We start from the raw sequence: 23,783 nt of genomic DNA, 5'->3' as shown, positions 1-23,783 counted from the left end.
GGAGATGCATGTCCTATAATGCTATCTTCCATGCCCACATTCCTCCACCAGGGTGTGCAACAGCAGATGCTGGAGCTGACTCTCAGCGAACTGAGCCTCCTGTTTTAATTCTTTGCTCTTCCTCTCTCCCGGGTAAGTTTCAGGACATCACACCATTAAAGCCTTTTTAAAGAGGGTGCATCATGGACTGGAGTATTTTATCCAGTGTGGACATTGAGCTCTAGATTTCAGAACAAAGGCTGAGGTATAGATTGCATCACAAGGCTCTGTTCTCTGCTGCTCTGAGATACTACCACACGCATCCACAGGGCAGTGTTTTACGCCCCATTAGTGCTATGCACTAGCACCACTGGCATCACAGATTGTGCCAAGGGTTTCTTTTTGCCAGTACATAGTGTCCATCAAAGAAGGCGTATGCTTGTCAGAGAAAAGAAAAGGAGTACTTGTGGCACCTTAGAGACTAACAAATTTATTAGAGCATAAGCTTTCGTGAGCTACAGCTCACTTCATCGGATGCATTTGGTGGAAAAAACAGAGGAGAGATTTATATACACACACAGAGAACATGAAACAATGGGTTTATCATACACACTGTAAGGAGAGTGATCACTTAAGATAAGCCATCACCAGTAGCGGGGGGGGGAAGGAGGAAAACCTTTCATGGTGACAAGCAAGGTAGGCTAATTCCAGCAGTTAACAAGAATATCAGAGGAACAGTGGGGGGTGGGGTGGGGGGGAGAAATACCATGGGGAAATAGTTTTACTTTGTGTAATGACTCGTCCATTCCCAGTCTCTATTCAAGCCTAAGTTAATTGTATCCAGTTTGCAAATTAATTCCAATTCAGCAGTCTCTCGTTGGAGTCTGTTTTTGAAGCTTTTTTGTTGAAGTATAGCCACTCTTAGGTCTGTAATCGAGTGACCAGAGAGATTGAAGTGTTCTCCAACTGGTTTTTGAATGTTATAATTCTTGACGTCTGATTTGTATCCATTCATTCTTTTACGTAGAGACTGTCCAGTTTGGCCAATGTACATGGCAGAGGGGCATTGCTGGCACATGATGGCATATATCACATTGATAGATGCGCAGGTGAAGGAGCCTCTGATAGTGTGGCTGATGTGATTAGGCCCTATGATGGTATCCCCTGAATAGATGTGGACAGAGTTGGCAACGGGCTTTGTTGCAAGGATAGGTTCCTGGGTTGGTGGTTCTGTTGTGTGGTGTGTGGTTGCTGGTGAGTATTTGCTTCAGATTGGGGGGCTGTCTGTAAGCAAGGACTGGCCTGACTCCCAAGATCTGTGAGAGTGATGGGTCGTCCTTCAGGATAGGTTGTAGATCCTTGATGATGTGTTGGAGAGGTTTTAGTTGGGGGCTGAAGGTGATGGCTAGTGGCGTTCTGTTATTTTCTTTGTTGGGCCTGTCCTGTAGTAGGTGACTTCTGGGTACTCTTCTGGCTCTGTCAATCTGTTTCTTCACTTCAGCCGGTGGGTATTGTAGTTGTAGGAATGCATGATAGAGATCTTGTAGGTGTTTGTCTCTGTCTGAGGGGTTGGAGCAAATGCGGTTATATCGTAGCGCTTGGCTGTAGACAATGGATCGAGTGGTATGATCTGGATGAAAGCTAGAGGCATGTAGGTAGGAATAGCGGTCAGTAGGTTTCCGATATAGGGTTCTTATAACATCCTTAAATATGTTGCCTTATAATATACAGATATGACTTAAGTAACCCTCAGTCGAGAACAAGGTAAAATTCTGTGTAGAGTGAAATAAATGAAGAGTGTGGCATGAATAAGCCTATTTTTTTGGCTGCACTGCACCAGTTGCTATTAATCTGTCATTGAAATTTAATGTTGCAGACCTTTATACATTGGTGCTTTTCCAAGAAACCAACCAGAATCAGTCTTCCATTTAGAATTTTTTTTCTGTAACCCTACAGTGGGTTTTCAGTAGATACTGGGAGAAATTTTCATATTGAAACACAATCTTAATACCTGAAATTCAAGCCAAATGTGCCACCAATAAAAAGATGGGATGGAGATGATAGCTGAACTGGAGGAGGGACCGGTTCAGATCCTTGAGGTAAATCCCAGAAAAGTAACAAGGTGTCAGACTATGCTGTAAAAGAGAAATAGGCACATTGCCAAATATAAAGACTATAAATGTGGGAAGCTTTAAAAGCAAACATAGCTGAATGTGAGATGCCGTGATATCAAGCTATAAACTGCACAGGAAGGACAGATGAGGTCAGGGAGGTGGGGGACTAGGTCTAAAAAATTCCATAGACTCTAGTGCAATAGCACTTTTGGACAGAGCAGATCACTGTCACGCACACACATGCAGAGCCCGGATAGAGCTCCCTGTCTGGCTCCCTTTGTGGACTTTAAACCTCTTGAGTCTGCACTATCTCTGGCTAGGGCTGTAGGCTCACTCTCTGGGTGCAGATCCTCTGTTTAGCACCCTCACCTGGGAGCTCGGAACCCACAGTCTGGCTGCCTAGCTCCTGGGATTAGTGCTGATCCCTCAGATTCCCCCATAGATTTAGGACATCCTGTCCCAGAACTATAGGCATGTGGATACTCTGGGTTTACAGTTTGCCTCCTCAGGGGCACGTGATTGGAAAGGCAACAGACAGGCAGACTTGGCACAGGATTCTAAAACAACATAGCTCTTTAATTAATAGCATAGAAGTATATACATGTAGACAAAATAATAAACCCACCTCTATGCATTTCCCTGCTTCAACTTCCTCATCACTCTGGATAGTTCTTTGGGATTGGGCTGAGCCCTCTGGGCTACCCAGAATCCTTCCCCTGTGGCGCATGGTTTCTCTTGTATCTGATACAAATCCAGTCATAAGAATACAACTATACTGTAATACAGAGGTTCCCAAACTTGGTTCACGGCTTGTCAAGGTTAAGCCCCTGGTTTACCTGGTGTCCGCAGGTACGGCCACTTGCAGCTCCCAGTGGCCGCGGTTCGCCGTCCCTGGCCAATGGGAGCTGTGGGAAGCGGCACGGTCTGGGCCACCGCTTCCCGCAGCTCCCGTTGGCCAGGGAGTTGCGAGTGGCCGTACCTGAGGACGCTGAGGTAAACAAAGCCTCTCGCGGCCTGCCAGGGGCTTACCCTGAACAAGCTGCAAACTGAATTTGAGAACCCCTGCTCTAATAGAATCATAGAAGGGACCTTGAGAGATCATCTACTCCTATCCCCTGCACTTTTATCAGGATACATTTAAGAGTGCACCGTACTGAGGGACATTAAAGAGGCAAACCCCTCCTTACAACTCTTTTGCCGTGAAACCTACAAAAAACTTCGCAGTTTGCAGGTGATAGAAGAATTGGGGGAGTGATAAATAATGAAGAAGACAGGTCACTGATTCAGAGCAATTAGGATTGCTTGGTAAACTGGGTACAAAAGCAAACAACTATGTTTTAATATGGCTAAATGTAAAAATATATATCTAGGAACCAAGAATGTAGGCCATACTTACATGATGGGGGACTCTATCCTGGGAAGCAGTGACTCAGAAAAAGATATAGGGGTTATGGTGGGTAATCAGTTGAACATGAGCACCCAATGTGATGCTTTGGCCAAAAGAGCTAATGTAGTACTGGCATGCATAAACAGAGGAATATCAGGTTACTTTATCTCTATATTTGGCACTGGTTGTGACCACTACTGAAATACTGTGTCCACTTCTAGTACCCACAATTCAGGAAGGTTGGTGACATATTGGAGAGGGTACAGAAAAGAGCCAAGAGAATGATAAGAGGATTAGAAAACCTACTTTACAGTGGTAGACTGAAGGAGCTCAATCTATTTAGATTAACCAAGAGAATCTTAAGGGGTGACTTATTACAGTCTGTAAGTATCTACACAAGGAGCAAATAATTTAATAATGGGCTCTTCAATCTAGCAGAGAAAGGCATAACATGATCCAATGCCTGTAAGTTGATGCTAGATACATTCAATCTGGAAATAAGGCACACATTTTAAAAGGTGAGAGTAATTAACTATTGGAACAATTTACCAAGGGTCATTGTGGATTCTCCATCACTGAATTTTCAAATCAAGTTTGGATTTTTTTTTTTTTTTTAAACAAGATCTGCTCAAGGAATTATTTTGGAGCACATCTCTGGCTGTGTTATACAGAAGGTCAGACTATATAATCACAATGGTCCCTTCTGGCCTTGGAATCTGTCATCTTGGCAATGGTTAGTCTGCTTGTGTATAAAGATCATAGCCTGTCATGCTGACCAATTTGTCTCATTTCTTTGTACTCCCGTGTTATCTGTCTCCATTTGTTGTCTCTTGTCTCACACTTATTAGATTGTAAGCTCTTTTGGCAGGGTCTGTCCTTTTATTCTGTGTTTATACAGCACCTAGCGCAGCAGGGCCCTAGTTCATGACTGGGCTCCTACGTGCTACGACTATACAAATAATAAATAATAAGTGAATCCATTAAAACAGTGATAATGGGTGAGTTCTTTTATCTACCTATGTCATGTCAAGAGCAAGTTTTAAAAAGATATTTCTTGACACCCTTATTGTTTGCTTCTTGGAAAAGCTAGTTCTAGAGCACACAAGAGGAGCGATGTTGGAGACTACAGGGCTGCACAGGTATCCTGAGGGCAGAATTGTATGTCCAGATTTTGTATTACAGGTGATTAATGTATGAGCCAGAAAGAACTCAGGTTAATTTTTAAATACAAGAATGGGTTGTCTTTCACTTGAAAACTGATAAATTCTGTGATAGATGCTTTAGAGGGAGGATGCTTTAGGAAACTAGTTAAGTTTTGTATCCCTACAGGTGACCTTTGTAAGTCCTCCAGCGGTCTGGCTCTCCACACATGTGGTGGGGCAGGTCAGGATGAGGGAAATGCATTGGCTCCACCTGTCCTAGAAAGCTTTTGCAGAAAAGTTAATGAGGCATCTGGCCCTGTCCCTTTCTACAGGGGTCTCTGCAGGACAGGTAGGGGCTAGCCCGTTGATCTCAAGCAACCAGTGACTTTCCACTGCCTTCAGAATGAGCACTGAAAATCACCTTTTCTATGTTTTTTAATTCATTTTCTCTACTAGAGAAATTATTTTTGCCACTGCCTAAAGGTGGGCTAACATTCAGACAATGTGACTCAATTATACTAGGAGAAACGTTACAAGACCAACATGTGTTGGCTGGCACAAAACCTGCTCTGTATAATGTTGCTGATCTGTTATGAAGCAAAAAATGAGATCTGAGGATATGAGACACAATTATAGGGTTGAAATGTCCTCTTCCATTTCTTATTCCAGTCTCAGATATCTAATTCAGACTGTAAATAAATTTTCCATGCATGATATAAGCCATGAGATGTTTCAATCCATTACCTTTAAGTTATTTATATATTTGGCTTGCTCTAAAGGAAGATTTCAATAAGGAGGTGAGGAAGGACTGGCCTATTTTCTTGAAAATAATATGAGAAGGGGAGAAATGGACATTGAATATATTCCATAGTCTTGAAATTGCAACAAACTGATGTCTCTTGCAGCTCAGGAGACAAGTGTCTTATTCTCCATTATTATATCATTTAGAAGACGAATATTTTCCTGAATCCATAGTTTCTAATGCATTGTTGATGTTTTGTTTGAAACCTCAAGTTGAGTCACAAAGATATTTATTCTAAAGCAAATCAAACTGTTACTTTCAGCTTTGTGTAAAATACTAAAAACTTTAATAATGTTAAATAGAATTGGATTATTGTCCAAAGATTTCAGGGGATTCCCAGTAACAGTAGCAGAGATATTAAACCTCAGTGCTGCTTGTTTTTCTGTAAGTAACCATGAAGGAAAGTTGCAACTCTTTTCTTCGTGAAACAATTGTGCATCTGGGCACTGATCTGATCTACATCTGTGCCAGCACGGATCTCCATCCTTAGAGGTTTTTAAGGCCTGGCTTGACAAAGCCTTGACTGGGATGATTTAGTTGGTATTGGTCCTGCTTTGAGCCCAGATGACCTCCTGAGGTCTCTTTTAACCCTAATATTCTATGATTCTGTGCCCTGGGAATCTGGGAGCCACAACAAGCCACTTGATCCCTTCCCTTTTTTCCTTCACCAAGTGGAAAGTCAGTGCAGTGGAGAATCATGGAAAGTGGTGGTGCAGGATTACCCACAATGCCCTGCCAGTGTGCCTGGAGGAATCACCTTTAGGGCAGCCTGGACTAGTGTGGGTGGTGTGGGCTGGAATTTGTGGAAGCTGTGTGCCATTCCTCCTGCAAGTACCTTTTCTATGCCATCATTAATCTGATTCCCTGTCACTGATCATAGTCCACAAGATGTGAGTTAAAATGAAATAACCACTAAAAATAAACCTGTCACTTACATGGGTCTACAAGATGTGCCTACCCCAAAACAGAGTGATCCTGTGATCTTGTTACTGTGACCCTGATCTTTCCTGACCCTATTGTTTTATTCATTGGGGAAGATTTTCAAAGGGCTCGGGTCAGATTTTCAAGTGCTCAGCACCCACAACTGAGACCTGATTTTCAAAAGAGTTTGGCTCCCATTTAGGCACCTATGTAGGGGCCAAATTTCCAAAAGTGCTCCGTAGCCAACTGCTCACATTTTGATACTGATGGTCAGATTACCAAATAAGCTCAGCAGCGAATGGCCACTTATTTGGGTTCCTAGGCAGGAAATGAGCACTTTTGGAAATCTGGTCCATAGGGTCATGCCTCAATTAGAATGTAAAGGGAAGATTTTCAAAAATACCTAAAGGATTGAGGAGCATAAGTCACCGACTTTTAGTGGGGCTTGTCCTCTTATATCCCTAGTGTGCTTTGCAAATCTCCTTCTAAATTCTTTGGGGAAAGGAAAGTGGGTGGGATTTTCAATGACTCTGGAGCACAATTTCAATGGGACTTGTGCTTCTGAATCTCTTATGTGCTTTTGAAAATCCCATTCAAGTATCTTTCTGTTTGCTCTGTATGCCGCCTGGCACACTTGTGCACGCAATGTGGAAAATAAATGAGAACAGTGTGATGGGAATTATGCACGATATGTTGTAGATTATAACAGAAATGACAAAATACTGGATTCTTGATTAACGATCCTGGTTAAGTGGAGGAGCAAATGTTATGATGAAACTGAGACTCTTTGTAATTATTTGCAGACAGATTACCACTATGAATACACAGAATGTGACAGCAGTGGATCCAGGTGGAGGGTGGCTGTCCCAAATCCGTCAGCGGAGTGCTCTGGATTACCTGACCCCATGAAAGGAAAAGAATGCAGTACGTTTGCACTTTTCATTTTACAGATCTTTATTAGTAATGTTACTGCATTGGCATAAACTATTGGCACTGGTTAATTATCAGTTAGAGAGGCAATGTGGGCTATTGGAGAGTGCACTGGACTGGGATTCAAGAGATGGGTGCTATTTCTAGCAGGGTGGATTTGATTTAAATCATGATTTAAATCACTAGTCAGGAAGACTCTATTTAATCATGGTTTTCTACATAAAAGTGCATTCTTGTTGGTTGTTATAACCTTAATACATATTCTTCACAACTCAGAGATAGATGTAGGTTTCATTTTTAGAAGGTACACACTATACATTTTTAAAGTGATTTATTTTGAAAAATTTTCAGATTAGTTTTACAGCTAATGAATGATAGTTTGGTTATTTCATTTACCAAAAGTAATTGAAGCAGATATTTATGAAGTCACTGGGAGGTGAACTATCTCCAATTCAACAGGCTAATCACTAATATTTGGAGGATTTTCTTGCTATGCTGTATTAGGAGGAGAACATCACTGGACATTTAAATTGTTTTATTTAACTAAAACAACAACGACAAGTATTCTGGATTTTTTCTTCAACAGCAAACATATAATATTTTAACAAAACAAGCATATGTCCCTCACTTCTCACATTTATCTCCAGACTTCTTCTCCTTATCCGGATCTATTCTGCCCCCAACAATCTTCTATTCACTGAATTTTTTGAAACTGTGCACTTTTGGAGAGAGGTAAGGGATTGACTCTGTGTACACAAATTTGCAGAGGGACAATAGAGTTGAGGTCTGTTATTTCTCACCTCTATACGTTATTTATTTATTTTAAAATATTTTTGCTGTTAACAAGCATGTTACTTCTGGAGACACAAATCCACAGTTTGAGAAATGCAAAACTAAGCATCTCTGATGGTATCTTCTAGACTGAGCACTGAGTCCCATTGGGTAGATAGAAAGATTAACCTAAATAATCTATACAGAAGCCCCTGGAACCCCGTAAGATTGGGTCCCTAATCCATGAACTATTGGAACTCATTTACAAAACTTTTCTTAAACATTACATGAATATATTGTCTCATACTATAGAATTAAAATTTAAAATCCCTATTCCATGATGAGATATCTTTGAGTTATAATGTATCTTAATTAGATAAGTTTTTTCCTCAAAAAGCATTTTATCAAAAAATCTAATATAAATTAAAAAAAAATCCAATTTTTAAATTATTTTTTAAAAATCATTGATTTTTATCCACCTTGATTTCTAGCTCTCCCACTGACCTCTTATGTTACCTTGAATAAGTCATTTTCTCCTCTCGCTGCTTTTGTTTCCCTTCCCATCCTGTCTTGTTTATTTAGACTGTAGGACAGGGACTGTCTTTTACTATGTGTAACCCACAGGTAAGTATGTGGTACACGTTCGCCTCTGTGCTGATCTAGAGATTTATATGAATCTGTCACAGCACCACTTAGGCAACCACAGCTCTGTAGCTCATGCTTCTGTGCAGGCTCCTGTTTAATACATCTAGGACTCTTCTCCACTGGATTATCTTCCTCCTGGAGCATTGCTGCTAGGATCACACAGTAACTCAATCAGGTTGGGAACCAGCTGGATATGCCAATTGTTTTCCCCTTTTTTTCCTCTACTGAGTACTTCAGTCAGTCTCAGCTTTATAGGATCTCAAGATGCCGCTCCGTTCAGTGAGAACAGCTGGTATTGTCCAGTTTTTGTGTTCATTTGCTTTTCTCTGTGGTAGGTCTCCTGTTTTAACTTTGATACACTTCTGACTGAATTCTGATGGTTAAAGACTTCTTAGATTTGGCACCTCTCAGACTCGCATCCTTTAAGGATAGTTAAATTCTGGAATAGATTTCCAAGGGAGGTTGTGAAATCCCTATCACTGGAAGTTTTTAAGAACAAGTTAGACAAGCACTTCTCAGGGAAGGTTTACATTTACTTGGTCCTGTCTGAGTGCAGGGGACTGGACTAGATGACCTCTCGAGGTCCCTTCCAGTCCTACATTTCTATGAGTCTGTAAATAGAATTTCAACACATCTAGAAAAATAATCAATGGCTTTTAGATAGGTATGACCCCTCTCTTCACACAGGTTGTCATAAATATAAAGGGAAGGGTAAACACTTTTAAAATCCCTCCTGGCCAGAGGAAAAACCCTTTGACCTGTAAAGGGTTAAGAAGCTTGGATAACCTCGCTTGGCACCTGACCAAAATGACCAATGAGGAGATGAGATACTTTCAAAAGCTGGGGAGGGGGGAGAAACAAAGTCTCTCTATCTGTGTGATGCTTTTGCTGGGAAAAGAAAGGAATGGAGTATTAGAACTTAGTAAGTAATCTAGCTAGATATGTGTTAGATTCTGTTTTGTTTAAATGGCTGATAAAATAGTTGTGCTGAATGGAATGGATATTCCTGTTTTTGTGTCTTTTTGTAACTTAAGGTTTTGCCTAGAGGGATTCTCTATGTTTTGAATCTGATTACCCTGTAAGGTATTTTCCATCCTGATTTTATAGAGGTGATTCTTTTACTTTTTCTTCTATTAAAATTCTTCTTTTAAGAACCTGATTGCTTTTTCATTGTTCTGAAATCCAAGGGTTTGGGTCTGTGTTCACCTATGCAAATTGGTGAGGATTTTTATCAAGCCTTCCCCAGGAAAGGGGGTGTAGGGCTTGGGGAGATTTTGGGGGGTGAAAGACATTTCCAAGTGGGCTCTTTCCCGGTTATATTTTGTTAGACGCTTGGTGGTGGCAGCAATAAAGTCCAAGGGCAAAAGGTAAAATAGTTTGTACCTTGGGGAAGTTTTAACCTAAGCTGGTAAAAATAAGCTTAGTGGGTTTTCATGCAGGTCCCCACGTCTGTACCCTAGAGTTCAGAGTGGGGAAGGAATCTTGACACAGGTCTAGTGCTATTCTTTCCCAAGGCCTGTCCAAAAAATACTGTAAGTAGGAGAAACTCATACTGTGGATATTCTACAAAGTTAGCGTAACCTACATAGAGGGGAGGTTTCAGAGTAGCAGCCGTGTTAGTCTGTATTCGCAAAAAGAAAAGGAGTACTTGTGGCACCTTAGAGACTAACAAATTTATTAGAGCATAAGCTTTCGTGAGCTACAGCTCACTTCATCGGCAAATGCATCCGATGAAGTGAGCTGTAGCTCACGAAAGCTTATGCTCTAATAAATTTGTTAGTCTCTAAGGTGCCACAAGTACTCCTTTTCTTTTTATAGAGGGGAGGTAAGTCAATATGCTTACCAATTCTGTGCTACAGAACTCCTCTGACATAAAGTATTTGCAGAGACCTGGAATTCATAACTTTGTGAGAAACTATAGCTGGATTTTCTATAATAACCTTTTAAATACTAAAAGTGGAAATTATAATGGTGTTCATTTCGTTTCTCATCTTAGGAATCCAGTACCAATCTTTATCACAGACAAACTGTTACAGCACAGCAGTTACAATGCAGCCTAGCTAAACTAACATCACTAACTAGCGTTTTTTTAATGTTCCTTTAAAATGAAGATAGGGCCTAAGCCCTATTTTATTTATATATATATATATATATATATATATATATCACACAAAAATGTGCAGCTATTGGGACTTCTGATAACCAGAGATCTTCTGCTATCATATAGGCTCACGCATTTACATCAAGATAAATCATTTAGTTGTATCACATAACCAACTGTTTTAGCATCCACGATATTGAGGACAAACACAACTTTGAATAAGAAAAAACTGACAATTACTATAGCTGTTAGGCTGGCATGGTGCCTTTGGTTCAATGATATAATATAGCTCACAAAGACATTTGGCCTCCAATCTGCGATTCCTCCTTTACAGTAAAAAGAAAAGGAGTACCGGTGGCACCTTAGAGACTAACAAATTTATTAGAGCATAAGCTTTCGTGAGCTACAGCTCACTTCATCGGATGCATTACCCGATGAAGTGAGCTGTAGCTCACGAAAGCTTATGCTCTAATAAATTTGTTAGTCTCTAAGGTGCCACCGGTACTCCTTTTCTTTTTGCGAATACAGACTAACACGGCTGCTACTCTGAAACCTCCTTTACAGTGTTTTCTCAATCCCAGTGAGTTTTGTAAAATTACAGGAAACTGTATTGAGATCCAGCCTACAGATTCAGTCTGGTTATCCATGGCAGCCCTATCTTCTCTGTAGGGCAGGGCTGGATCTGACTGGTGCTCAAATGGCTGACGGTTTTTTACCCCTGATTGAATTCGCTACTGATTGGCAAGGAGCTTCCAGCTTCTAACTAAGGGGGGCATGTGTGTACATTCAGGAACGTCTGCCCTTAATAAACACACAGCTTCAACACAATTATTGAACACGGTTAATCACTTCCTGCACCCCGCTAGTGTGCTGAAATAGCAACTACTTATTTGCAGCCACTCAAGGCTCCATACTGCCACCTTGTCTGGGAATGTTTCCATATCAACTCAGAGCAAGTAGAAGCAGTGGCTGTAATTACTGCCATGAGGTTTTTGGCTCAACAAAAGAAAATAGAATGAAACGGGGGTAACATTAGCGTGATTCCACCTGGCATTTTAGCTCCTGCCCTATGCTGGGCCAGCACATTGACATTTAGGCTCCTTCCTGCCATTTTGTGGAGTCCCTTGCATATCCCTTTGACTGTGTCATACTGCAAGGGCCATAGGACAAACTTCAGAGGCAAAGTTTAGTAAGGTCCCCGGTTGCAGCTAGCATCCAAAGGCCACTTACAATGAGCTGGTTTTTTTCTTTTAAAAAATATATGTGGTGCACAAACAATGTTAATTGTTTAAGTGACTTAACTTAGACAATAGAAAAAAAATTGATTGTGGACCTAATAACAGAGAAGAATTTGATCGAGTGCAGTCCACTGAAGTTGTTGACAAATTGGGCCAAATTCTGTGCTCACTTAACCCCAGAAAGGCTGAAATAACTCCACTGAAGTCAATGGTATGATTCAGTTCTGAGGCCTGCATTCAGCAAGTTGTTTGAGCATGTGCCTCACTCCATTTAATTAAATGGGTCTTCAGCCCCTCTTTAAAGTTAGGTGCATGATTAAGAATCTTGTTGAATTGTGACCTGAGAGCAGAATTTGGCCTGATCTGTTGTTAGGGTTGCCAACTTTCTAATTGCAGAAGACCGAACACCCTTGCCCCTGCCCCCTTTCCTAACCCTTCCCCAAGGCCCCGCACCTACCCTGCCCCTTGTCTGAGGCCCCAGCCCCAGCTCACTCCATACCCCCTCCCTCCGTCACTTGCTGTCTCCCATCCTTGCCACTTGTTCATTTTCACCGGGCTGGGGCAGGGGGTTGGGGTGTGGGAGCGGGTGAGTGAGGGCTCCAGCTGGGGGTGCAGGCTCTGGGATGGATCTGGGGATGAGGGGTTTAGGGTGTGTGGGGGGCGGCTCTGGGCTGGGGGCACGAGAGGTTTGCAGTTTGGGAGGGGGTTCCTGGGTGGGGCAGGGGGTTGGGGGTCTGGGCTGGAGGTGCAGGCTCCAGGGTGGGGCCAGAAATGAGGAGTTCATGGTGAGGGAGGGGGCCGGGGGTTGGGGTTGGTGAGGGGGTGAGGGCTCCGACTGGGCGTGCGGCCAATGGGAGCTGCAGAGCTGGTGCTTGGGGTGACGCCTGCGGACAGTGGCTGCGCACGGAGCCCTCCTGGCCTCCCCTCTGCTTAGGAACCGGAAGAACATGCTGGCTGCTTCCCAGGAGCCATGCAGAGTCGGGTAGGAAGCCTGCCTGCCCCTCTGCGGCCAACCGGACTTTTCATTGTTTTTATATTCCTGTGGACAAATTGTTTGCATTCTGAAAATTTGCATTTCTGTCAGTCTCAGAGGTTTATCTGGAGTTTATTCTCGGGGCACATCTTCACTAGCAACATTAAAGCGCTGCCGTGGCACTCCACGAGGGGAATAGCTACCAGTGCTGGTGCACTGTCTACACTGGCACTTTACAGCACTGAAACTTGCAGTGCTCAGGGCGGTGTTTTTTCACACCCCTGAGCAACAAAATTGCAGCGTTGTAAAGTGCCAGTGTAGACAAGCCCTTAGACTGTGCAAATGTTGGTTGAAAAAGAATAGAAAACTGCTTTTAGTAGATTTAATAGTTTCTCATATTTTTACCCTCTACTAAGCAAAAAAAGGCCATTTATTAAATAACGACATAACCAAGTGCATGGTCACTGCTCAGATATAGGAATTACTTCTCGCATCTTTTTAAGAGGTTCAGAGTTTAGGTTCCTTGAAGCAAATGTGTGAATCATAAGAAATCAATATACTTTTTTCACCTTTCTCTATTTGACACTTGCTGATTTTGTTTTCTGCTCTCACTACTGGACCTTGAAATGAACAGGGTAACTTTTTGGCAGTGTTGTTGTAGCCGTGTCAGTTCTAGGATATTAGCGAGACAAGGTGGGTGACGTAATATCTTTTATTGGTCCAACCTCTGTTGGTGAGAGAGAGAGAGGCTTTCAAGCTACATAGAACTCTTCCCCGCGTCTCCCATGATTACCTTGCTTACTTCTTTGAATAAGCACTACCAATGGAATTGGCAAAGCTTTTAGAATAGGGCATATCGATTTACACTCCCTCTCTTGGCTCTACAGCATTAGGCTTTGACTTCATTGGCTTTGTTCCCCCAATATTTTTCATCTTTGATATCACCAGTGCAGCTGGGGGCACTTCTGTAGAGAAGATGTTAATGACTGCTCCTGTTTAATCACCATGTCTTCTAGAGATGACGTATGTGTCTACATGTACACGTAAATACGTGCACACAAGTACACATGTTTTTTGGTATCCATATTTTAAAATGTGCTTCCTGGATTGTAGGAAATTGGATATTTTGAGATTATTCACTAAAAATGTACTGAAGGGACATGCCCTTTCATCCCACCTCCTCTGGAGCTGATCACTTACTCTCTTACCTGCTGGTTCCTGTTTCCACTCATGGTCCCACTGACATCAGAGGAATTGCTCAGGGAGTAAAGTGCCCCTCAGCATGAGTAAAGGTATCAGAATCTGGACCTGAGGATGAGCACAGGCAGCTCCCATTGAAGTCAATGGGAATTGAAAGTCACTTAACACATAGGTTTGGCCCCTGACTTGCTAGATTTTTCTGTTTTAACTGTTGAAAGAGACGAACAGAAATAATTCAGTTGCCCAGTCCTGCAACCCTCACTTGCATGGGAAGTACTTAATGATTCAAGAAATCCCATTTACTTCGAAGGGACTATTTGTGAAGGGATTACTTTCATAAATACAGGCTGCAGGACTGGGCTGTTGCATTCTCTCTCTCTCTCCTGTGTGAGGATTTTATCTGCTTTCTAAGGAAGATCTGCTACACTAACTAAAAAGGAAGATTTGCTTTCTAAGGCCCTAATTCAGAAAAGCACCATAAGCATGTGCTTAACTCCATCTCTATCTAGGGCAGCACTAATGCCTTTTTTTAACTGTAAGCATATGGACTGAGTCCCATTGCCTTCATGTGTTGAAATGCTGCCCTGAATAAGGATGCTTTTCTGAACTGGGGTTCAAAGCTGTGTTTACATGGGCCTTTTCCCCCTAACATTCCCTAATATATCTTGACGGGTTTCAAAGTAGCAGCTGTGTTAGTCTGTATTCGCAAAAAGAAAAGGATACTTGTGGCACCTTAGAGACTCAAATAAATTTGTTAGTCTCTAAGGTGCCACAAGTACTCCTTTTCTTTTTGCTAATATATCTTATCTGAGGAATCACCAGAGGGTGCTGTTACACATATTCTTTCAATGTTGTATGCAGTGTTTTGTAGCCCTGTTGGTCCCAGGATATTAGAGAGTGGAGATGGGTCTAATAAAAAATATTACTCACCCATCTTGTCTCTATAATAGTCTTTCAAGTTCTTTTAGTATGTGAGCAGAGTACAGTCTTTGAAGTAATGCTGTATTTGTTGTTTTTGTGATGTAGATTTTTTGCAACATCTTCTCCAAAACAGAAAGAGAGTTTACTCTCTGCCTTCATCTCTGCTAGAGTCAATTATTGGGGGTGGTGAAAATTATTCTCTGGGAGGAATTGGCATTTAGACTAAGATTTCTGAAAGGGGGGTTTGCTCACATGACATTTGTGAACACTTCTGTGGTCTGACTGGTGTAAATAAGTTACACTAAAAACGAATAACCTGTGTCCAAGTCACTAATTTCTCTTGCAGCATGAAGCCAACCTCAAGCCTTGACATCTGCTAGTACTTGGAGGAGGGGTTACAATATGTAAATGTGAGTGAGAGACAGGGAGACTATAAGAGGAGGCAGAAGGGAGTGCTAAATAAGTTGGAGGAACTGTCAATATATTTTATATAACCCTTCTACCCGTCAGAGTTGGCAGCAACAAGGGCCGGGTTCAGTATCTAGGGGTTCTGTTCCAATAACACAATGCAAAACCGGCTAGAGCCCCCACCCAGTGACCTGGGACAAATATATACCATCCCCCCCCGGCGCCTTAAGAGGAAATACTTCCCCTCTTGCAAGCACAGAGTCTGAGTGTAGCAAAAGCCATTTAATAACAGAGAGAAACAATGTGGCATTATGTTGGGGAAACACCACCAACAGGATTCATAACACAAACCATGAGCAAAAATCCACCCCAAGCAAATTGGGCCGTGTCCTTTCCCTTTGGTTTTTGAGTCCAGCAACCCAAAAGTCACCCAAAGTCCCAAAAGTCCAACAACCCAAAAGTCTCTGTCTCTGTTCTTGGTGAGTCCAGAGTTCAAAAGTTCATCTGCAGAGTTTTGACCTCCCCCAGCCTGTGTGGAAATGGGGGAAGGGGAGTAAAGGGGCACCTTATATGCTCCGACAACTGACTCGCCCACCTCTCAATGGGTTTCTGCTGCAGCCTTCACCGCCAGCTGCTCCTCTCCAGTAATTGTCCAGCGAGCTGCTCCTCCAGGTGCTCCTCTCCGGGAGCCGGCCTGCAAGCCGCTCACCAATATATCTTCAGGCCCCCTACTATTTAACACAGTACAGAGTGATTTCATCTCTTTAGTGATTTCATCTCATAGTAGGGGAGCCCCAGTGCTGGTACACCATTGGCCCAAAGTGAATTCAGTTCTGCAATTTGTAACCAGACTCCTAATGGAATCAAAATTAGCTCTGCTATTACACAGTGGAAAAAGAGGAGGGGCAGTTGGCACTTAGGGCCCTCAGAAGGGAACCCAGACCACAAAGTACAAATGCCTGTTCCGAGCCTCTCTCTCCATTCATTGATTTTTGGAACCTATGTCCCTTGCCTAGCGAGTGCTACTTAGTTGATGGCGAGTCCCTCCATCATAACAAAAGGCCACGTACAGTTCCACTGTCCTTGATTCACATAATCAGGATAACAATTTATTCTTCCTGCCCCAATAACAGAGACTGGGGATCCCACAGCAGTCAAAGTGACCATCTAGGCTGGGTGGGTGTGCCTATGCAAATGAGATCAGCCCCTGAAGTTCTTTTCCACAATCCGCCACAACTCACCACCAGATGTCAGGGTAGAGCTCATCCTGACTCTGCTTACATTTATAACTCCTCAGGGTAAAAGTGATGTATCACTTTTTTTTCTTAGCCCTGGTCTACACTAGGCGTTGAGGTCGAATTTAGCTGCGTTAAATCGATGTAACCCTGCGCCCGTCCACATGACGAAGCCCTTTTTTCGACTTAAAGGGCTCTTAAAATCGATTTCCTGACTCCACCTCCAACAAGGGGATTAGTGCTGAAATCAGTTTTGCTGGGTCGAATTTGGGGTACTGTGGATGCAATTAGATGGTATTGGCTTCCGGGAGCTATCCCAGAGTGCTCCATTGTGACTGCTCAGGACAGCACTCTCAACTCAGATGCACTGACCAGGTAGACAGGAAAAGGCCAGCGAACTTTTGAATTTCAATTTCCTGTTTGGCCAGTGTGGCAAGCTGCAGGTGACCATGCAGAGCTCATCAGCAGAAGTGACCATGACGGAGTCCTAGAATTGCAAAAGAGCTCCAGCATGGACCGAACGGGAGGTACGGGATCTGATCGCTGTATGGGGAGAGGAATCAGAACTACATTCCAGTTTTCGAAATGCCAAAACATTTGTGAAAATCTCCCAGGGCATGAGGGACAGAGGCCATAACAGGGACCCGAAGCAGTGCCGAGTGAAACTTAAGGAGCTGAGTCAAACCTACCAGAAAATCAGAGAGGCGAATGCCCACTCCGGGTCAGAGCCCCAAACATGCCGCTTCTATGATGAGCTGCATGCCATTTTAGGGGGTTCAGCCACCACTACCCCAGCCGTGTTGTTTGACTCCTTCAATGGAGATGGAGGCAACACGGAAGCAGGTTTTGGGGATGAGGAAGACGACGATGATGAGGTTGTAGATAGCTCACAGCAAACAAGCGGAGAAACCGGTTTTCCCAACAGCCAGTAACTGTTTCTCATCCTGGACCTGGAGCCAGTATCCCCGAACCCACACAAGGCTGCCTCCCGGACCCACCAGGCGGAGAAGGTACCTCTGGTGAGTGTACCTTTTAAAATACTATACAAGGTTTAAAAGCCAGCATGTTTAATGATTAATTTGCCCTGGCATTCATGACTCTCCTGGATGTACTCCCAAAGCCTTTGCAAAAGGTTTCTGGGGAGGGCAGCCTTATTCCATCCACCATGGTAGGACACTTCAGCACTCCAGGCCAGTAGCACGTACTCGGGAATCATTGTAGAACAAAGCATTGCAATGTATGTTTGCTGGTGTTCAGACAACATCCGTTCTTTATCTCTCTGTGTTATCCTCAGGAGAGTGATATCATTCATGGTCACCTGGTTGAAATAGGGTGCTTTTCTTAAGGGGACATTCAGAGGTGCCCATTCCTGCCTAGCTGTTTACCTATGGCTGAACAGAAATGTTCCCCGTTGTTAGCCATGCGGGGGTGGGGGAAGGCAAAATGCGAAACGAAAACGCACGTGCTATATATGTAATGTTAACAGCAAGGTTTACCGTAAAAGAGTGTACCCATTGTTCTATAAAATGTGTCTTTTTAAATACCATTGTCCCTTCTTTTTTCTCCACCAGCTGCATATGTTTCAAGGATCACAGGATCGTCTCCTTCCCAGAGGCTAGCGAAGATTAGAAGGCGAAAAAAACGCACTCGCGATGAAATGTTCTCTGAGCTCATGCTGTCCTCCCACACTGACAGAGCACAGATGAATGCTGGAGGCAGACAATGTCAGAGTGCAGGAAAGCACAAAATGACCGGGAGGAGAGGTAGCGGGCTGAAGAGAGGGCTGAAGCTGAAAAGTGGCAGCAGCATGATGAGAGGAGGCAGGATTCAATGCTGAGGCTGCTGGAGGATCAAACTAATATGCTCCAGCGTATGGTTGAGCTGCAGGAAAGGCAGCAGGAGCACAGACTGCCGCTACAGCCCCTGTGTAACCAACCGCCCTCCTCCCCAAGTTCCATAGCCTCCTCACCCAGACGCCCAAGAACGCGGTGGGGGGACCTCTGGCCACCCAGCCACTCCAGCCCAGAGGATTGCCCAAGCAACAGAAGGCTGGCATTCAATAAGTTTTAAAGTTTTAAACTTTTAAAGTGCTGTGTGACTTTGTTCTTCCTTTCTCCACCACCCCTCCTAGGCTACCTTGGTAATTATCCCCCTATTTGTGTGATGAATTAATAAAGAACACATGAATGTGAAGCAACAATGACTTTATTGCCTCTGCAAGCAGTGATCGAAAGGAGGTGGGGAGGGTGGTTAGCTTACAGGGAAGTAGAGTGAACCAAGGGGCGAGAGGTTTCATCAAGGAGAAACAGAACTTTCACACCTTAGCCTGGCCAGTCATGAAACTGGTTTTCAAAGCTTCTCTGATGCGCACCGCGCCCTCCTGTGCTCTTCTAACCGCCCTGGTGTCTGGCTGTACGTAACCAACAGCCAGACGATTTGCCTCAACCTCGCACCCCGCCAGAAACGTCTCCCCCCTTACTCTCACAGATACTGTGGAGCGCACAGGAAGCAGTAATAACAGTGGGAATATTGGTTTCGCTGAGGTCTAACCGAGTCAGTAAACTGCACCAGTGCGCTTTTAAACGTCCAAATGCACATTCTACCACCATTCTGCACTTGCTCAGCCTGTAGTTGAACAGCTCCTGACTACTGTCCAGGCTGCCTATGTATGGCTTCATGAGCCATGGCATTAAGGGGTAGGCTGGGTCCCCAAGGATAACTATAGGCATTTCAACATCCCCAACGGTTATTTTCTGGTCTGGGAAGAAAGTCCCTTCCTGCAGCTTTTGAAACAGACCAGAGTTCCTGAAGTTGCGAGCGTCATGTACCTTTCCCAGCAATCCCACGTTGATGTTGGTGAAACGTCCCTTGTGATCCACCAGTGCTTGCAGCACTATTGAAAAATATCCCTTGCGGTTTATGTACTTGCCGCCTTGCTACTCCGGTGCCAAGATATGGGTTCCGTCTATAGCCCCACCACAGTTAGGGAATCCCATTGCAGCAAAGCCATCCACTATGACCTGCACATTTGCCAGGGTCACTACCCTTGATATTGGCAGATCTTTGATTGCGTTGGCTACTTGCATCACAGCTGCCCCCACAGTAAATTTGCCCACTCCAAATTGATTCCCGACTGACCGGTAGCTGTCTGGCGTTTCAAGCTTCCACAGGGCTATTGCCACTCGCTTCTCAACTGTGAGGGCTGCTCTCATCTTGGTATTCTTGCGCTTCAGGGCAGGGGAAAGCAAGTCACAAAGTTCCATGAAAGTGCCCTTATGCATGCGAAAGTTTTGCAGCCACCGGGAATCGTCCCAGACCCGCAACACTATGCAGTCCCACCAGTCTGTGCTTGTTTCCCGGGCCCAGAATCAGCGTTCCACCGCATGAGCCTGCCCCATTAGAACCATGATGCCCACATTGGCAGGGCCCATGCTTTGAGAGAAGTTCTGTGTCCTTGTCCTCATCACTCTTGTAACCGCGGTGACGTCGCCTACTCGCTCGGTTTTGCTTTGCCAGGCTCTGGTGCTGCATATACTGCTGGATAATGCGTGTGGTGTTTAATGTGCTCCTAATTGCAAAAAGTGATCTGAGCGGGCTCCATGCTTGCCGTGGTATGGCGTCTGCACAGAAAAAAGGCGCAGAACGATTGTCTGCTGTTGCCCTGACGGAGGGAGGGGCGACTGACGACATGGCTTACAGGGATGGCTTACAGGAAATTAAAATCAACAAAGGGGGTGGCTTTGCGAGAAACTGAATGGCTGCCTCAGGGATAGAACTCAAAACCTCAAGGATAAAACTCAAAACTGGGTTTAGCAGGCTGTTGATTTCACAGAGCGAGGGAAGAGAAAATGAATAGAAAACAAATCTGGTGTATTTCTTGTTTTGAGCCACTTCATCTATCTTTATACATCTTGCTGGCAGCAGACTGTGCAGTATGACTGCTAGCCATCGTCACCTCCTGGTTGCTCAGCAGAAGATGGTGCAGTATGACTGCTGGCCATCATCTTCAGCTGGCTGCAGATTAAAAAACAGTGCACTGCCGGTAGGACTCAATCGCCATGAGACGAAACAAGGGAAATGACCTAGCTGAGTCACTCCCATGTTTGCCCAGGCGCCCAGTTAAAAGAGCACCCAGTACTACGTTGACGATGGCTACCAGTCATACTGCACCGTTTGCTGCCAAAAGGCAATAAACTGCTGCTGTGTAGCAATGCAGTACCACGTCCGCCAGCCCCCAGGAGACATGCGGTGACGGTTAGCTGAGCGGGCTCCATGCTTGCCGTGGTATGGCGTCTGCACAGGTAACTCACGAAAAAAGGCACAAAACGATTGTCTGCCCTTGCTTTTACAAAGGGAGGGAGGGAACGGGGACCTGATGATATGTACCCAGAACCACCCGCGACAATGTTTTAGCCCCATCAGGCACTGGGATTTCTACCCAGAATTCAAATGGGCGGTGGAGACTGCGGGAACTGTGGGATAGCTACCCACAGTGCAAAGCTCTGGAAGTCGACAGTTGCCTTGGTCCTGTGGACACAGTCCACCGACTACATGCACTTAGAGCATTTGTGTGGGGACACGCACAATCGACTGTATAAAAACGCTTTCTACAAAACCGACTTCTATAAATTCGACCTAATTTCGTAGTGTAGACATACCCTTAAGAGAAGGCTATGTCTATAATATGAAGGACATTCCCTCCCAGATTACACTAGTTTTTAAGGTGATCACAGGCCTGACAGCGTCCTTTTAAAATGAAGATTCAATCTAATCATTGATAGCACATCCAATATAACTATTGGAAAAAACGAGCAGGAATTTCTCATACTCTGTTGCAGAAGCCTCTCATACATTATTCACATCAGACATTCTGAATCAATAAACGGAGGTTATAGGAAACATTACTAATAAGAAAGCAACAAGTTCTGCTTTCTTTTAACTTTCTTGTGCTTTTTCCCCTCTTCCCTCACATTGGTTCTTGTATCTTCTGGTTTGGACCTTTTGTGGTGTGGAGTATCCCGGCTGGACTGCCAGGAAGCCCTACTGTGTTGACCGCTCTAAATAAAATAAAATATCTGCTCTTCACACTATGTTGCCTTGCCCACTCCCCTCCTGGAGGTTTGTGCATTGGCATCTGTACAATCAAACTCAACAACCATTAAGAGCTGAGTGACAACTGCATATTGCTGCCATATGGCTACCTACCTCTCCTCTTCTGAGCTGCAGTTTTAGCCTCTGGCCTCACCAGGATGAGACAACTCAGCAGAGGGTTTGTAGGTAGAGTGGGAAAGCCCAGACTACTACCTGGAGCTTTGAATGTTATGAGAGTGAACTGGGGCATTCCAAAGAAGTTGGTTGGGCTGATACACTGGTTTTAATGAGAAGAGAATCTCCATTGACTTCAGTGGCGTTATTCTGGGCATTCACTGTTACAATTGTTATAATCTGGTAAAGTAAGAAAAGAATCGGGTTCTGTCTTTAACAGTTGGACTCAAGGTTGAGGGAGCTACCTGTGGTCTCCAGTGGAAGGGAGAAATCCACACAGGATGGCAATAGAGAAACATATACTCAGTCAAGTGAGCTGTAGCTCACGAAAGCTTATGCTCTAATAAATTTGTTAGTCTCTAAGGTGCCACAAGTACTCCTTTTCTTTTTGCGAATACAGACTAACACGGCTGCTACTCCGATACTCAGTCAAGGCACAAGCAAGTCATGGCTGGGGAAAAGGGTCTGATGGGAAGTCTTGAAGGGGTAGAAATAGAAGGTCTGAGAGATATGGGGAAAGAGGATAGAAAGGGAATGATAGACAAAGATTCAGAAGGGCTAGAGGAGATAGAAAAAAGGAGGAGGCATGAGGGATGGCGGATGACTATAGAGTGAAAAGTTGGAACAGAGGTAAGAGGAGAATGAGATTGGGAGGTGAAAGAAGAGGATGAGAAGGGATAAAAGAAATGACACACACCAGGGTAATGTTAGTAAATTCTGTTTTATTGTAATATTTGATGTCCTTAAGATTCAGTTTACTAATGTAACCCTGATGGAGTAATTGGGAGTCTGGGGTCCTTGGGTAGATGGGGCAGAGTAGAAAGGAGCAAGCAGAATGTTGTATTGAGATAAGTGAGGGAAGATCAAGGGTGCTCATTTTCATGATTTTGTTCCCACAATAAAAATGATTGATCTTGATTCTACCTAAATACATGAAAACATATATATGAAGCTTGTTTTAGATCTGGGATGCTAGAAAGTAGCGATAGCAATATTTACATTGGAGTCTCAGAATGATTTACGCTTGGCATTTTCATTAACAAATCTCCATTAACCATAGAAAGCAAAGCAATATTACATTTCTCTGTGAGTCATTAAAAGCCAAATTCCACCCTGAAATTCACTGACTTCAATGGATGGTGCACAGGAGAGGAATTTGGGCCTAAAAACCTTTTAGTAAGAAGTAACTGTTGCATGCCTGAATCTCTGTTAACTTTCTCCTCATATAGCCATTTATACCTGTGCAAAGTGAGCACAAAATGCTACCAAAGGGAACTGGTGGTGCTTTGCGTCCACTTAGCCTAGATGTATATGACTACTTAAAGGGCAAGGCAGCAGAGAAGGAGGCCTTGGCAGTATAGCTTGACACAATGGGGCAGTGAGAGATGATATGTAATAATACATGCCAGCACCTTTTATCTCTGAGACTGGCAAGCTCTACAAACTATAACCACCTTTGTTCGGTTTGAATAAATTCTGCTCTCACACTGCTGTAAATCTGAACTAATTCCAGTAGTTTCAGTGGAACTACTCCAGATTTACACGAGTGTAACTGGTAGCACAATATGACCCATCGTTTCTAATTGCCACTTAAAGTATTTTCTTAATTTAAAATATCCATGAATAGGCATGGCAGGAAAACAGCTCCTTTAGATACATACAACTAGGCATGAAGGTATTAATAATACTTACAATAAACTGATGCAAGTGGTCTCTGGATATCTAATTGTTTGTAAGCTGTTGTGTGTATA

The 23,783-nt window shown here is 43.7% G+C and overlaps 1 protein-coding gene across 2 annotated transcripts in view; it reads left to right on the top strand.

Annotated features, from left to right (window-relative positions):
• ELAPOR2 (endosome-lysosome associated apoptosis and autophagy regulator family member 2) overlaps positions 1 to 23,783 on the top strand; it is a 167,476-nt gene that overhangs the window by 59,215 nt on the left and 84,478 nt on the right. For both annotated transcript variants that reach the window (XR_006275871.1, XM_038387527.2), the window contains exon 2: positions 7,149 to 7,269. Coding sequence is in view for 1 of the 2 variants with exons in the window: in XM_038387527.2 (XP_038243455.1) it covers positions 7,149 to 7,269 (121 nt within the window). In the remaining variant the exon portion in view is untranslated. The remainder of the gene's footprint in view (positions 1 to 7,148; positions 7,270 to 23,783) is intronic.

The sequence above is a fragment of the Dermochelys coriacea genome, chromosome 1, assembly GCF_009764565.3.
Source record: "Dermochelys coriacea isolate rDerCor1 chromosome 1, rDerCor1.pri.v4, whole genome shotgun sequence".
NCBI lineage: Eukaryota > Metazoa > Chordata > Testudines > Dermochelyidae > Dermochelys > Dermochelys coriacea.
Note: the sequence above shows the minus strand (reverse complement) of the source record. Positions and strands in the feature narration are given on the sequence as shown.